This window comes from Larimichthys crocea, chromosome VIII, assembly GCF_000972845.2.
Source record: "Larimichthys crocea isolate SSNF chromosome VIII, L_crocea_2.0, whole genome shotgun sequence".
NCBI classification, from domain to species: Eukaryota; Metazoa; Chordata; class Actinopteri; family Sciaenidae; genus Larimichthys; species Larimichthys crocea.
The window spans coordinates 10,755,586-10,771,464 of record NC_040018.1 but is presented as its reverse complement, the minus strand read 5'-3'; the positions used below and the strand labels follow the sequence as shown (position 1 = coordinate 10,771,464).

Sequence of the window (15,879 nt, the reverse complement as noted above, 5' to 3'; positions counted from 1 at the left end):
GACCAAAACAGAGCTAATAGAGAGCAATTATCTGGCAACCTAATGTGGTAGATGGATAGAAACACATCTCCAAATGAATGATAATGCTACTCTGTGTCAGCTGCATGTGTAAATAGACTTCATAAGGTTTCAGATTTATTTTCAGCTGCTTCTGTGGCACTTAAATGCCCAAAAAGTCAGTTAATGCAGCTTTAAAGATAGAAAAGGTGGAGATCTGCTGAGGTCATTTAACTTCAAGCACTCAAAAGAATTGTAGCAGTGCAAGAAATCCGATATATATATAATGTAGTCAAAAGTCAGAAAGATTTTTTTCACAGCGTTAATTGTATAATGGGTATAAACAAAACCGGATTAATACACCTGAATTAGGGAGAGTGATAAATCTGTTTGAGTGACAACATCTTTTGAACATATTTAACTTATTAACTTGAAGCACAAAAGTTCCTCATAATAATCATAATAATAACAGCAGACATTTCGACTTGTCATCGAGGGAAACGCACACATGTAATTCATTTAGTTAGCGATGGTTCAGCACCGGTGTCCCATTAGCCTTTCTGCTCTTCGAGCATGTCCAATGTGATGTGTAGTGAGGTGTCTGGTTCTCCTGTACACTACCAAACATTCCTCCTAGACATTAACCCTGCGTAAGAAAAACACTGTATACAAACTCAGGTTACCGTGGAAAATTATGAATGCTATTCTTGAGCAGTTACCAGTCTGTGAATAATGAAGACAGTCTCATCTGTTTTTTGTTTTTTTTGGTCTTGTCAACAGAAACAGTTAAAAGATGCATTTAAGGTCATCAGCTCAGGTAGCCTTCTGTTCGCTTCCTACCTCACTGCGGTTGGAGATGAGCGTTTCTATGCCAACCAGCTGATGCCCCTGCTGCAGAGGATTGTTGGGGCAGAGACGGCACATGTTTTGGCAGTAAAGATAATTGGTGTGGGATTGGTTCCTCTGAACCGCTACCAGGACCCTGCATCATTGGTAAGCACGTGACCTTACTTTCTGCACAGTGACATATCCCATTGACATCAGAGTGACTTTACTTTTATGAATCTACAGGAAGTGAACGTCCTGGGATTAAAATTCAAAAACCCGATTGGGATTGCGGCGGGCTTCGACAAGCACGGAGAGGCTGTAGACGGCTTGTACAAGATAGGTTTTGGCTTTGTTGAAGTGGGCACCATCACTCCCAAACCACAGGAGGGGAACCCCAAACCACGCGTGTTTCGACTCCCGACAGATCAGGCAGTTATTAACAGGTAGGTTTCAGATAAGCTATTGTCAAACAGATAGATATATATATATATCAGGAGTATGCCAAACAGTATTTATTAGATACTGAGATGTCAGTTTATTAGTTACTATACACCAGAGCCCGATCTATATGGGATTTTTGAGATTGATACTAATTTTTTTTCTTTTTAAGAAAAACTCACAGATCTATATAGATGACCTTTTAGACCTTTTCTATGTAGACTGTGCAACAATTTTGCAGTATGACTAGTAATCAAAAGGCTGTTTGTTTAAACACACATTATTATTATTATTCAATTATATTTAAGATATTTAAATAATATAACATTCACATTGTCAAACAGTTGTAGTTGACATCGCTAAGAGCTGTTTCTTCTCTCACTCTGTGCTGCTTGCCACAGTGTTTCACAGTAAATCTCAGTTCACTCACTGCTCGATCAACTTTTTCCACTATATAATACAGAAAGAAATAGTTGCATTAATATATATATTATGATATTAATATATCAGTGTCACAGCAATTATTTCTTTCTGTATTATATACTGGAAAAAAAACAGTTTTTATACCGGATAAGATCTGTGATAGGTTCTACTGTACATCTAGCTTTTTAATGAATTTTTAATTTTTTTATTTTATCGTTATCTTTCCAAAACCAACAACACAAAAAATATCAAAGCTGAAATATCAAAACAAGATGAGTACAGTTCGTGTTGCTTTGAGTTATTTAGATGCTGAATTTAGCAGTAGCTAACGTATGAGCAGCAAATCATGACTTTATGTTACGTCTCACAAAGGCTGTGTTCAGTTTATATAACAGCTAATGAGCCATGTTAGCCTCGTTTCATGATCAAATCCTTAAGACTGCAACAAAGACAGGAGACGGTAATGTCAGTGTGTAATGCTCTCTTTCACGTGGCTCAGTAAGTGCACAGATTATGTTGCCCACAGGTTGGCTTTGATAAGGTTCACATTCATCCAAGCCTGAATGAGAGTTAAACGAAGGACATCTTTCTATACCATCTCTTTCCTGACATTTTCTATTCTTTCTCTTTGTTATACACAGTGACATCAGTTATTTATGCGTTTATGAGTTTACCACTGGATCTGTTTTGAATTCTATAGATATTTTTATGTCATGGTTTTAGTAGTTGGTGCCCTTGTTTAGGTTTGTTCTAAGGATGACCTCATTTTAGTCAGATACAGCAGTAATTAGTGTATGTGCCAAAAATAGAATAATCTGATAGAAGAAATGTTCCCATGAGGGTTAATCCAACATCTTGGTTACCAAAGTGACTCTACAGGAGATCATTATCTCTGTATCAGAGCCCCAGAGATGAGAATCACAGTCATACAGATGCCACTACATGCTCACCTTCCTAACGAGAAAAATTTCAACCTTTTTTTAGCAATTAAAGGGAGAATTTGATGGTTTATCGACACGTTAACGTAAAAGAAAAAATGTAAAAGCTTCTAAGATAATTGGATGGTATTTTTAAGTTGACATTTTAATATGTGTGTGTGCTTGACTCCAGATATGGATTCAACAGCTGTGGTTTGGCGGAAGCACAACAGAGGCTGGAAGCCAGGGGAGGCACACAGCAGCAGCACAGTAAAGGTTAGCAGGTGCTCCTTATGTTCTGTAGACTTTTCATCTCAGTGGGAAAAAATGTAATCTTTATTTAATTTAAATATTATTGAAAATGAGGTCGCTTTCAGGTGTCTGAGTTTGTAATGTGGAAGCTGGCCACTTCACAGGAGATGTGGTTAAATACGTGATTTTGTTTCCTCATATCTATTTTAATGATCTTGACCTCTCCTTGTGTCTGATCCTTACCTGCATACATCAGCCCATGCAGCACATGAGCAGCCCCAGTTGAGTCATGTGTCTGATGATGCAGGCGCTGTGTCTGTGCTCGTCTGAACTCTCCTTTTTGTGTGTGTGTTTGCATACGCGTATGTGTCTGTGTTTATAGCTGGCCTTCCCCTGGGCATCAACCTGGGGAAGAACAAGCTGTCCCAGGATGCAGGGGCAGATTATTCAGAGGGAGTGAGGGCACTTGGCCCGCTGGCTGACTACCTGGTGGTCAACGTCAGCAGTCCTAATACGCCGGGTCTCCGGAATCTACAGGGAAAAGCTGAGCTCCACAAGCTCCTACAAAGGGTAGGGCTGTCCGAATATTTGTCAAAATTACTGGGCGGGGACCCAACAAAGCCAAAAATATAAACACAATGAAAATTCATCATCTGGCCTCATTACTCAGCCTTTCCCCCTGAAAAATAGTTGAACTTCTGTTGAGTTAAGTGAAAGAATCAGCATATAAAGTAGACAGCCTAACTAACTAACCTTTTTTTTTCTTTTTTTTAACGAGTTAGTACCAGGCATGTTGTTTTAAGAGTAGCTTAACACTAAATCCACCCTCTGGTAACTCTAAATACATGCATGTAGAAAAATCATTGATTTAGTTAGATATTAGATATTTACTCAGTGATAAAGTAGAGTCCCTCTGCGTTGTCTTCTACAGCTTCTGCCATTGCAGCAAGGCCCACCATTAGCGAGAAGCAAATGCAATTTTCCCCACACAGCGAGGAGAAAAATGAGTCAGGACGGGGTTAATGAATGTCACAGAGCAGTGAAGAAGATGTGATGAAAAGCCCTGCACGGTATACAATCTCTGAGGTTTAGACATGACACTGAGAAAAAAAGAACCAAACATCACCAAACTATCTGAGGGATTTGACGGGATTCAGATTAAAAAAGTTAATTCGTAACAAATGTAATAAAATGCTGTCAAACCCGATACCGAGGTTCATGTCAGTTTTTAAACATTCAGATGTGATATGTTCAAGCTTAAATATGTTATTAAGTTGCTCTTTAAATCAAATAACTGCTCTGTATCTTTGTTTTGTGCTCATCCTTATTTCAAAGACTGAATTTTTGAATCCTTTCCTTTCATAAGACTTTATTCTCTCTGCGTCCTCATCTGATGTTCTCACTTTCTCATACAATCTGCTCAGGTGTTGAAGGAGCGTGATGCCCTGCAGGGACAATACAAACCTCCAGTCCTGGTGAAGATTGCTCCTGACCTCACTACGCAGGACAAACGAGACATTGCTGATGTTGTCACAGAGGTTCGGACTAAATTGTTGAAGTCATTTAGTTTCCTACTTGTGCCTTTTTTTATTTGTATTTTCAAGCGTCTTCTTAATGGATTTCTTGACAATCTAATTTATATTCATCCTGTGAGATTTTATTATTAAATTCTCTGTAATATTGTCAGTATCATTTCTGCTGTGTTGTGCATTTATAGAAGCGCATGCTCAGGTTTGAATCAGATAGGATTATGTCTGTTATCTGGATAGTCGCTTTGGAGGCATAAAAATTTGAAGAAATACAATTTTAAAAAAGGCACATTCTGCTTTTATAGAATCAAATCTTTAATCTGTCGTATTTTGCCTCAAGATTACATTACATTATATTTTTTTAAAAACTGTTTTTGCAGGAGAAAAGCAGATCCCAGGTTCAGGTTCTTCTCTGAGGTGACAGCAGAGTCACTCATGTCACATGATCTTATGCAAACCTCACACACCCAGTGCAAGGGTGCAGCCGTCCTCTTGTTTGAATAACAATTCCTGTATAAACCCTGCTCTCAGTGATAATAAAATAATGGTATTTGTACAGCATCTATCCAAACAAAGCTACAAAGTTCTTTACAAGGCGATTCAAACATTTCAGCCATACAATTAAATAAATTCAGACAGTGAGGTGGAATCAAATGCACACAGGATGAGATAAAAATAAGATAAAATAAAAAAGTATAATTGAAAATGGATATGACATAAAAATTAAAAACAATCTTTTTAAAAGATTTTACAGATTCTGCTCAGATCCTTAGGCAAAGTAGCTACTATCATTAAAATGATAAACTGTAAACTAATATAACCTCAGTTACTTTCGGTTCCTCCTTGCTTCAGGAGTTTTCTAAATTGGCATTTACTTTGCAAAAATCTTATATATATACTCTTATAATTGGCCAATTCTTAACCTCTGCACAACACTGTAACTAAACATCCTCAGAACCACTTAAAGACCCGTGGCCTCTCTTCCTCTCTTCTCTCATCACCACTTGAGCAAGTAACTTTTTTTAGTAGTATTTGTGTGCGAGGAGGAGACACCTTAATGGAAGAGAAATTAAGGAGAGATCTTAGAGAGTGTATTTGGCAGTGTTCATGTGTCGGTTGTTCTTCTGTAAATGCAGGTATGTCACTCACTTCCTCTCCTCTGCTTGGTGTTTGCAGCTGGGAGTGGATGGTTTAATGGTGTCTAACACCACGGTGTCTAGACCAGACACACTTCAGGATCCGCACAAATCTGAAGTCGGTGGGCTAAGTGGCCAGCCTCTCAAAGACCTCTCTACCAACACCGTGAGAGAGATGTACAACCTCACCAAAGGTATTTCTACACACACGTGTTTTCCGTCCATTTCTGACCATCCATTTCTGACAGTATGCATAAAATACACTTTTCTTGTAGGTAAAGTACCAATTGTTGGGATCGGTGGTGTGGCCAGTGGGCAGGATGCTATGGATAAGATCCGTGCTGGTGCATCACTGGTTCAGCTTTACACAGCTTTGACCTACCAGGGTCCACCGGTGGTGACGAAGATAAAGAGAGAATTAGAACAACTTCTTAAGTGAGTATTTGAATTATTATGGATCTTTCAGATCACTCGCTTTTGGTTTTTACATCTAAATAAAGTTGATAATCTGGCTAAACTGTCGATGTTAGTACAAACTATAATCATCTAACCATTGTTGCTATGTTCCCAGATCTCAGCAATAACTTTGAATTATCATGACTGATTTAAATAATGTGTGTCCATAATAGGACTATAATAAACCAGATTTATCCTTCAATATTTAGACATTTTTCTCTCCTGAATTTTTGCATGGGGCTACTCATACAGTAGTATCTGACAGCAATCCTAATGTACCTCTGTGGGTAATGAAGCAGTTTTTAGTCATCTTACTCAAAGACTTATTTTCAAGCATTAGTTCTCACAACATCCTTTAATTCCCAACATGAATATATTCTCATTCCTTACAAACATTTCTCTTTTTTAACAGAGAACAGGGTTTCAACAGTGTATCGGAGGCAGTCGGAGCAGATCACAGAGGAGCAGCCTGCTGAAAGAGATGGTAAACATCCACACAGATGCATCAACTATAGTTGCCTCTTCCAACTAGGCAACGCGATCCTCAACTTTTCCTGAACTTTGACAGATGGATAGTATTGTTTGTTTGTCTGTCCATCTTGATTTTCAACTCAAATCTAAAGTCTGAACAGACGCTTATCCTTTGTTACAGTGTAACAGCAGTAAGTGAATCTCGAGTGCATACTGACACCAAAGTGCTCAAACAGAAACCTTTTTTTTTTTTTTTAATACAAACATCTGACATGAATCTTATGTGATAAATATCAAATGTGTTTGTTATTCTGTGTCTTAGGAAGTGTCTTATGCATAAGTTTAAATGTAGACATTGTATTAATCACTGCACATCTCACAATAGAAGAACAATATAATCCAGTCAATCACAATAACGGCACAAATGTTATTTGGGTTTTGGATCAGCGTATTTATTTTTGGCCTTGGTGCTATGAGAGAGGACCTGTAAGTCAGGCAACTGTTTGTGAGCTCTCAGTTTCAGGGTACTGTAAGTACAATCCCTGGCAAATGAGATACACTAGATCACCCAAATAAATGTATGATATATATCTATTCTATTTAGAGAAACTCTAAAGAATGGAAAATTTCTACTAAACGAGGGCTGCAGAGCTCTTTGATCCAAAACAGGGCTGCTTGTTGTGCTTCGGTGTACCATGATAGATATATGCAGTCTACATTTGTCATATTACTGTTATTACATATTATAATTTCTTTTGTTAAACTTCAGTTTTACTGCCATGTAAAGCTAACGTTGTAAAAATGTAATGGTGCCACTGATGCAGCGTTCTGAATGAAAGAAACGAGTGGAATCAAACCGTTAATGATTGATAACAGAAAAAATAAATTATAGTGCTTTTTTTGAGAATTCTGGGTCGTCTGTGTTATAACGTGACAAAATAGCAAGACCTTTGACAAACCAGTGTATGCTGACTCAACAGGACTATACCAAAATAAATCTCAATTCATTTGTCAGATCAATGATCAATTGAATTTATTTTCACAACCTGAGTTATGTTATGTAGATGGTCCGTGAGATGGTTTAATCAGATTTTATTGATTTGTTTGTTATTTATCCAAAAATAAGATTTATGAACAAATGCATCACAAAATGCTGAATTTATACTGGCTGCTTGAAATCGTCCTTTTCCTGCTTTGGCACTTTTGAAGCATTAATGAAAGGTAAATCCTGAATTGATGTTTTTTCAACGTTTCCTCTTTGTGTTCCACTTATAAAAACACCTCACAGCCTGTGCTGTACAATACATTCTGTGAGCGCAGGGTTATAATAATGTATTCAATCTAATTTAACTTGCACAGTGTGCCATTCCCAGATTACAGCAAACCCAGTGTTGTGTGTGTGTATGTGGAGGATAGCACGTGTTGAGGCAAATGAGTCACACAGACTGGAAAATATGCTTTAAGGTAGAACTCAAATTTAAAAAAAAGAAGCAAGGTTACACTGTGGAAAGAACTGCAGTATTTCTTACTTTGATGAAATACAAAACACATTTTTCACAGTCCCTCTGATGAAGAACTACTTCTGCCTGAACAGAGTGAAGTCCACCGATCCCTCCTAATCATCTGTAGCAGATAAAAGAACTAAGATGACTGTGTGTTCCCTGCAGCAGTGGAGAAAGCCCTTCAAGTCCTCTTCCCCTCAGCTGAACTGTCTCTCCACTCCTTTTATTAGCTTTGGGAATTGTAGTATTATAACCTCCAATTGGTGGAGGCTGCTGCTTTTATTTTTATTCTTGGGTTTTTCCTCACTTATTGACACACTGAGATGCCTTCCTAGCCTTCCTATCACAACACCGCCTGCAGTGGTCATTAGACATAGAGAGTGAAGGCAGCAGTACTGTGAGGATCAGCTGTGAGCTGCCAGGCGCCTCCTTCTCCCTGTCCTGAGGCCAAATGCAGACTAGCTTGGATCCCGTATGTGGTGTCACAAGAGGAGGCTAGGCGAGGCAATTGAGGAGAGCCCTGGGTTCCAGACAAGCAAAACTTTAAAACCGTTGGCCACTTAGTCGTACGGATTCCTCATATAACATTGATAATAGCTAGGAGGCAGCACTTATCTGTCCCTGAAATGCTATTTGTGTTGTGCTTTGATACAATCAGAAAGCTTATAGGAAAGGGAAGTTCAGGGCTGGTTGATAGACTTGTATTCACAAGGTCAGTAATGAAGGTTTAAGAGTTCAAGCAATGTTTTTGTAGCGCAGAGTGGTGTGACTAACCAATGCACCAATAAACTGTTATCTGTGGAGAGCAGATGCCTTGGTAATACACAAAGAGCCAGTGAAGGGGAAGAAATGAGTCCTTGATTCACTGCAGAGGGAGAGAAACGGACAAAACACAGCAGCAAATGAACATAAAAGACACACTGTGCCTTTTGTAATATCTGTATACAACACATGTAACTAAAATAATGCTAATGCAGAAGAACAAATTGAGTCAGATAGTCCACACATCTTGGCTTTCTTCGTCATTAAGCAATTAAGTTACATCACTATGCTAGGGCTGCAGCTTATGACTGTTTTCATTACTGACATTTTATCACTTTTATTATTTATTCAAATAATTGATTTAATAAAATTTTGAAAAACACAAGTTCACAGAGACGAAGGCGATCTAGTCAAACTGATTCTTTTATCTTACCTGCAGTTCAAAACTCGAACACAGACAGAGACAAAATAACAGTGAATCATCACACTGGCGAAGATTGGAACCATAATGCTTTGGTGTTTGAAAGCGACGCTCGTGGTGTGGCTCCAAGGATGGCAATAGCGTTGTTCTACAGACATTTATGTTCCCCAGAAGGTGAAGTCTACTGACTCTGGTGATCCCTTGACTTTTTCCTCTAGCTCCCCCAGCAGGCTGACGTTTTGGGTTTGTCTCCAGATATTTGATCTTGCACCACGATCTGTACAACTAAGGGACCTCGTCTATGATCTTTGATGGTACAGACATTGATGTTCCCCTCAAGACGAATTTAGTGGTTTTGGTGATCCCTCGACTTTTCATCTAGCCCCATCATTAAGTCAGAAAATTGTATTTATCCATTTTTTTTAATGTTTTGACCAAAATATCTGCAAAACCAATGACTTTCCCATCAGCCTCAGCTGTACTTTGTGTTTAGTTTAGTTGTTTAGCATGCTGCCTTGGTAACATGACAAGATGCTGAACTAAGATGGTGAACATGATCAACATGCGCTCCTGTTATATCATGCTCATGTGTACTGACAGAGCTGTTAGCGTGGCTGTTCACTCCTAATTTGTTGCATGATTAATGACCAGTGATTACACGATTATTACAATAGTCAGTTATTATATATCTGTTGATTTATCTGTTAATTGACTTAATGTCTCCTGTGTGGTACTGTTGTTCTAACAACAGTGTGTTTGAGGTCTCATTATTCATACTGGATGGTGTAATTTACTCATTGTCCACTTCTCTTACTTTGTCTTATCACTCGTGCTTTCTTTCTCCATCTTTTAAAGATTTCTTGGTCATTTTGCTTTTATCAGATTATGACGGTGTAGATACTGCAGCAAAGGTTCTCAGGCAGAATGTTATGGCTGTCTAGGATACGTCTTAACCACTAACGGTTTTGCCTTTCCTCTCACTCAATCCTCTGGTTTGGTGAACCAAAATATTAGTTTTGACATTTAGACTCTGATGCAGCTTGTCTTTTTACTTGATATAGATGACATTTTGCAAATTTGATTTATTTTTTGGGGGGTGGTGAACTGAGGGCTTTGGCATGGCAAAGTCAATGAAGCATTGTTTAAATCAAAGAGACTTCACTGGATTATAGGCTTGAGGTGGAGGCACAAAACGTCTTCTGGGTCTTTGCTCATAAAACTAGTCAACCCTGAATGTTACAAGGTAAACCAAAGATAGTTCCTGGGGCATTTGGTAACTATGATTTAAAATGTAACCACAAAAAAAATGTTTATGAGGCCCTTTTTAAAAATAAAAATAAATAAATCATCTATAAAAGCGTATTAATAGTCCAGGGTGTTCCCTGCTTTTTCCCCAGTGTCAGCTGGGATTGACTCCCCTGTGACCCTGCCAAGGATGAGCAGTTATGGAAAATGAATGAATATTTTTTTTTTTAAATATGCTGGCAGTAATAATAATAATCTGCATACACATACACAAGACAAAAAAAAGAAAACATTGGAGACAACTGAATCTGTCGATATACACTGTACTATGTACATGAGGTTGATATTACAATATATACAGTATGCACAGCATGAGTAGATTGGATATGAGTGGTAATATTTACATTTTAAAAGAACAAAAACTAAAGGTAACCAGTGGGAAAAAATGATTTATAATTTATGAGTGTTGCACAGGTAATGTTTAAGTGTTCACTACATTGGTATATAAAATGTATTTCTGAATTGAGTTACATAAAGCTTTACCAAACATAATTTGTTTGTTGTCAGTAGGCGTAGATGTAAAGAGGTGTATGCAGCACTTGCTGCTGTTGGAACATTAGCAGACCTAATCACTTTGATATGAATGAGACACCAAAACCTTTTTTATGTAAGGAGAAGGAAGGAATGCTGGAAAAAAAAAGTCACATAACAGCCTGAAATTTATTTAAAAAGCATTTGTGATAGAGCCAGAGACAAAACGGTTGTGCTGCTGGGAGCCGAGTATTCTGAAGCTTACTGTGAAGCGTGTCAGTGGCAGCATTACCCTGTGGGGGAGGCTTGTAAGAATCAACACGAGACATTTTTGACAGGAAGCCTGCTTTAGATTTCAGAGACTTCGGATCGATACACCGGCACCTTGACTGCAGACACAGAGGAGATATAAACACTGGAATAACTTCAGAGCAAGAGCAAGAGCATGAAAGCCCTCCAGAGAAACATGCCAAATCTCTGACTTAAATCTCTAGTGAAAACCAGTAAAATGACCGGAAAAAACCTGTTTACGCGAAATTCTCAATTTTATTCGGCGTACCAAATCAGTGAAGAAGGCAGAGGAAACCCCAAAATCTATAAGAGCTCAAGGGACACGGATACATCCGCTTTGACTCAAAATAAGATTTGCTGCCAAAGGCGCTTCCTGTGTAAAGTGATGAGATTGAAGGCCTTCTTCTTCTTCCTCCTGTATATGCTGCAGTGCATGAGGGATCATGGTGATTCTGTGTTTGTCCGTAATCTAAACATACACATGGAAACCTAAGGAAGCGTCGCACTTTTTAGTGGTCTGTTGAAAAGCGATTCACATCAGAATTTAACCTGATGATGATGATTTGTGAGGTACTGTGTGAGGATTTGCTACCAAAAGTAAATAAGACATTTACATAAAGCCATTATAAACTTAATGAAGCATTTCATTAAATTTCATTAAAAAGATTTAGCGGGCAGCCTATGTTCCAGCTCAAACCTCCTGCGTCTCATAATCTCCAACTAATCTTTTGGTTTATTCCACCAGAAAAATGGGGACAGAAGAAAATGTACTGTATAACAGGATTAAGTATATTTGAACAGATTTGCTATATTGATACATATTGGCATATCATACCCAGTGATGTAAACGTGAACAAACTATGGGGTAAAGCGTGAATTAGATCAGAGATGAGATGAGGAAACAGCTCAGGTTTTTTCCTGGACTGGTCACTGTAGTATTTGAATTTTCTGGGTATTGAGTGCACTGTGCTGTTTTTCCAATTCAGCAGCTGCCTGCTTCGTCAACATTTCCTCCTTTTGTAGCTGGTTCCTTCAAGTGGGTTATCCCAACCTGCAGAGGTTTATACAGTACAGGAAAAATTATGAGAAACTGAGAGCCATGTTCTCATGCAGGTAGAGCCATTTCTGCCACAAGCAATGTCATCGGTTCAGCCAAACCTCCTGTCCAGTGTGTCTTAGCAGAACAATAGCAACACAGTCCTGTCCTGCCTGGACTTTGTCCCAGGAGGGGCCAATGGCGTTTGGCTCCAGATGCTTCCATTAAATGACATCTGACTGGATTCTGTTGCCGTTGACCCAGATTAGATTAGATCCCCTCCTTCACCATGACATGCAACCCAGTCCGTGCTGAATGAAGGTTTTCTCGAGCATGCTGCTGTACAAACTGATGTCACTTTGGTCAAGAATGCTTGGCATTCAAAGCAAGAGCCAGGCCAGCCACCGAGACACTCCCTGTGTCCCTGTGAGCATCTTCCCATCTTGTTTCTTGGGACTGGAGGAAGTGGTGTGAATTGTGTTAGGCATAGCCAGCCAGGCAGCAAACACAAACTCTGCATTGTGCACAGGATCTCCACTGTTTGTCAGGGAAACACAATTAAATGATGGCATTTGACAGGTTCACTGTTCACTGGAGGTTCACTGTTCATCATGTGACAACTGGTTTGTTTTCTCCAGACGACAGAGTGATGATGTGCAGTGATCTGTTCAGAAGCAGGTTGAGTTGTCTGTTGACTTCCACAGGGTTACGGGTTGAATTTATAAAGATGCTATTTGGTTTCCACGTCCATCTGTCTTTTGATGTGTTGTATTCATAAAGAGTAGGTATGACTCTGTTCTTTCAGTTGGCCATACTAACTTTCCACAAGGGCGAAGTGTCAGTAAGGAGAGTTCAGCTGTTTTCTATTTGAAACTGCTTTGTATTTTTCAATGCACTGAATATCCCCTCTGCCATATGCTTTAATTCTGCTTTCAAACTTTTTGTTTTCCTATATTCAGACAAACAGGAACAGACAGAAACATTCATTACCTGCTTCAGTGGTTTACGTCTGATCCTAACTCAAAGGTGGCACTAGATGGGACGAAAGCACAACCAAGAAATTACCAAATGTTTGAATGTGCGTTTCCTTTCTCAAGTTGCCATAGCAACCTTCTATGCACCGGAAGCACTAGTTTACTTACATGCTTACAGACGTATTTTAAACGTTCTGAGTTATGTTGGGAACATCGTGACTCTGTATGTCGAGGAATAGCATCATCAGCTCCTCTGGGCGTGAGGCGCACACAGATGCAACAGCTGACAGCACTTCTGCAGTGCCTCATCAGGGCGGAGCAAAGGATAAATGTGGAAATCTAATTGTCAGACTCTTCATCGTTAGTCCTCCTCAGCACTTATACTTTCAAAGTCAATTATAAAATGGCTTATGGTATATAATGGTACAGCATCGTTGAGAAGTCTTGAATGAATGCAGGCCCTCGACAAATTTGTCAAATTCTGTAAAAGGGGTGAAACATATGAATGGAGAGTAAGGCGGATGTCAAGCAGGCGTCATTATGTAAGTCGGAGAGCTGCCGGTGCAGTCTGAGGTGTTTGTTGAGGAGGAGGAGGACAGCTGTGAGCCTGTCAGGTCAGGTCAACCAAGCAGGCATAAATGTTCTCCCTGAATCCTGATGGTGATGTAATGTAACGTAATAACACAGGCAGATAAAAGTTGTGGAAAACTGTATGAAGTGTTTTTAAGAAAGTATGTGAGAGTAATTGTTTGTCAGTTTGTTAAATGAGTTGAATTATTTTGTTTTTATATGCATATTTAATACCGTATGACACTGTAGCAAGCAGCTTCATTCATGCTCCTTTTACACGTGTATACTTCAGTGTTGCAGGGTTTTACATCCTTCCAAAATACAATCATATGAATATCACTTCCAGTCTGACCTGCTGCAGTAGTGAATCAATCTATTTAATACAGTACAATATTTATGCCTTTTATTGTCCATTCCTCTTATTTCTAAACTCCTGGGGTTAGTGGCTTAACTTCCTTATATACATGTGCGATTATAGTTCACTTTATATAAATACTACAAACAATTTTTTTCACCATAATAACATGAAGATCAGTGTTTTTTTTTAACCTTACTGCTTTCCAGCTCACATCAGTGCATATGATACAACTCCACATTGGGAACCAGCCTTACCACACCCTCTTTGTCTTTCATACATCACCGCACTTCATGCAAATAAGGGTTGAGTGGCACAGAGATGACTCATTTTCACCAGGATCACAATGCGGCCAATGTCGCAAGCACAGAAGACAAGATTTGATTTTGGACCTTAGCTACAGTGAGCTTGGAGGGTAATCTTGCATCAGTCTAAAAGACAGTGTAGTGTCGACAGAAAATGTTCCCAACATGTCAATTTAAGAAGATAAAAGCCTTGAAGGAAATGAGTCATTTTTGTGTCACTACGTATGACAAATAAAGACATACTACAATGATGTAACTGTGAAAAAGCTTTAATGCTTTTTGGAGACCTCAACTACCTTGAGTGCTGCATAGTATACAGCCCAGAGTCATTCTGCAGATGGCTGTTTTGAAAGCTGTTGAAGCCTGGGGCTACAGGAAGTCACAGGTGTGAGTGAGGCGGACAGAGCCATTAACGACACACCACACTGCCCAAACCAGTTACCAGTGATGGTGCTGATGCAGTGTGCATACATACAAGGCACACAGGAGGCAGGGGATAGATATATCAATATGAATGTTATTACAAGTGGTATTTTAACATAAAAAATATAGATAATAATGTCTTTCATCTCAAGTAAGATACATCTTTGACAAATTTAAGTCTCCTGTTAGCTTTGGTTATAGTTAGCTGATTGTCCCCTGTCCTGCATCGCTATTGGCTACTGGAAAGCAGTCATTAGTTATACACCTTTGCTTTGTACAGTTACATTATTTATCGTTGTTTATTGCTAAAATGAGAATTGTCACAGCACTTACTGCTGCACTAACACTTTCTTATTGCACTGTACCTTGATTGTTTCCCTTCTCTTTAAGTCGCTTTGGATAAAAGCGTCTGCAAAATGACTAAATGTAAATGCAAATAAAAGTATCTTCTTTTTGCAAACCAAATTCCTCTGAGAAATGATAGGAAGGTATAAATAGATCAAATAGAGGCAATTTGTTTTCTCAACAAATATAAAGCAGGAATTCTGTCTGTTAACAGCTAGTAAAATGTTCTCAACCTAGACCACATGTAATCAGTTTAAATTTCCTCTAATGCATTGCAAACAATCCAAGACATGGTCTAATCTGTCTCTGTTGGGTTTTCTGTTCATAAATCTTGAAAATCATAAATCTAGTCCCTGAATTACTCCCAACTCCTGTGCTGTTTGGGTCCAAACCCAAGCTATTGCAGCAGGGTTTGATCATTTCCTTAGCACACAATGTGTTTTCATTTTCAGATTCTATCTCAGTGAATGACACAGAAACAATCGCAGCATATTGCAAACCGGCTGCAGAGCTCCGACTGTGGTAAACATGGGCACCAAAAAGAAGCAGCGCTCGGCCAAGAAGAATGCAGAGGAAAGGTTTGGATATAATTCAAACTGTAGCCTACTCAGTAGTGATTTATGATTTTAGAAGTAGTGAAGTACATTAGGTAATGCATGCTTAAGTAAAAGT

The 15,879-nt window shown here is 38.9% G+C and overlaps 1 protein-coding gene across 2 annotated transcripts in view; it reads left to right on the top strand.

Moving 5' to 3' along the window:
* The window catches only part of dhodh (dihydroorotate dehydrogenase), a 17,515-nt gene extending 1,636 nt beyond the window's left edge, over nt 1-15,879 (top strand). Inside the window, exons 2-10 of one of the 2 annotated variants that reach the window (XM_027281879.1) lie at nt 778-990; nt 1,069-1,268; nt 2,797-2,879; nt 3,238-3,425; nt 4,280-4,393; nt 5,561-5,714; nt 5,796-5,955; nt 6,389-6,460; nt 15,660-15,879. In XM_027281879.1, the coding sequence (XP_027137680.1) occupies nt 778-990; nt 1,069-1,268; nt 2,797-2,879; nt 3,238-3,425; nt 4,280-4,393; nt 5,561-5,714; nt 5,796-5,955; nt 6,389-6,452 (1,176 nt within the window). In that variant the 3' untranslated portion in view covers nt 6,453-6,460; nt 15,660-15,879. Of the gene's footprint in view, nt 1-777; nt 991-1,068; nt 1,269-2,796; nt 2,880-3,237; nt 3,426-4,279; nt 4,394-5,560; nt 5,715-5,795; nt 5,956-6,388; nt 7,355-15,659 lie in introns of those variants that run through there. The other variant, XM_019260731.2, reaches the window with a different exon arrangement.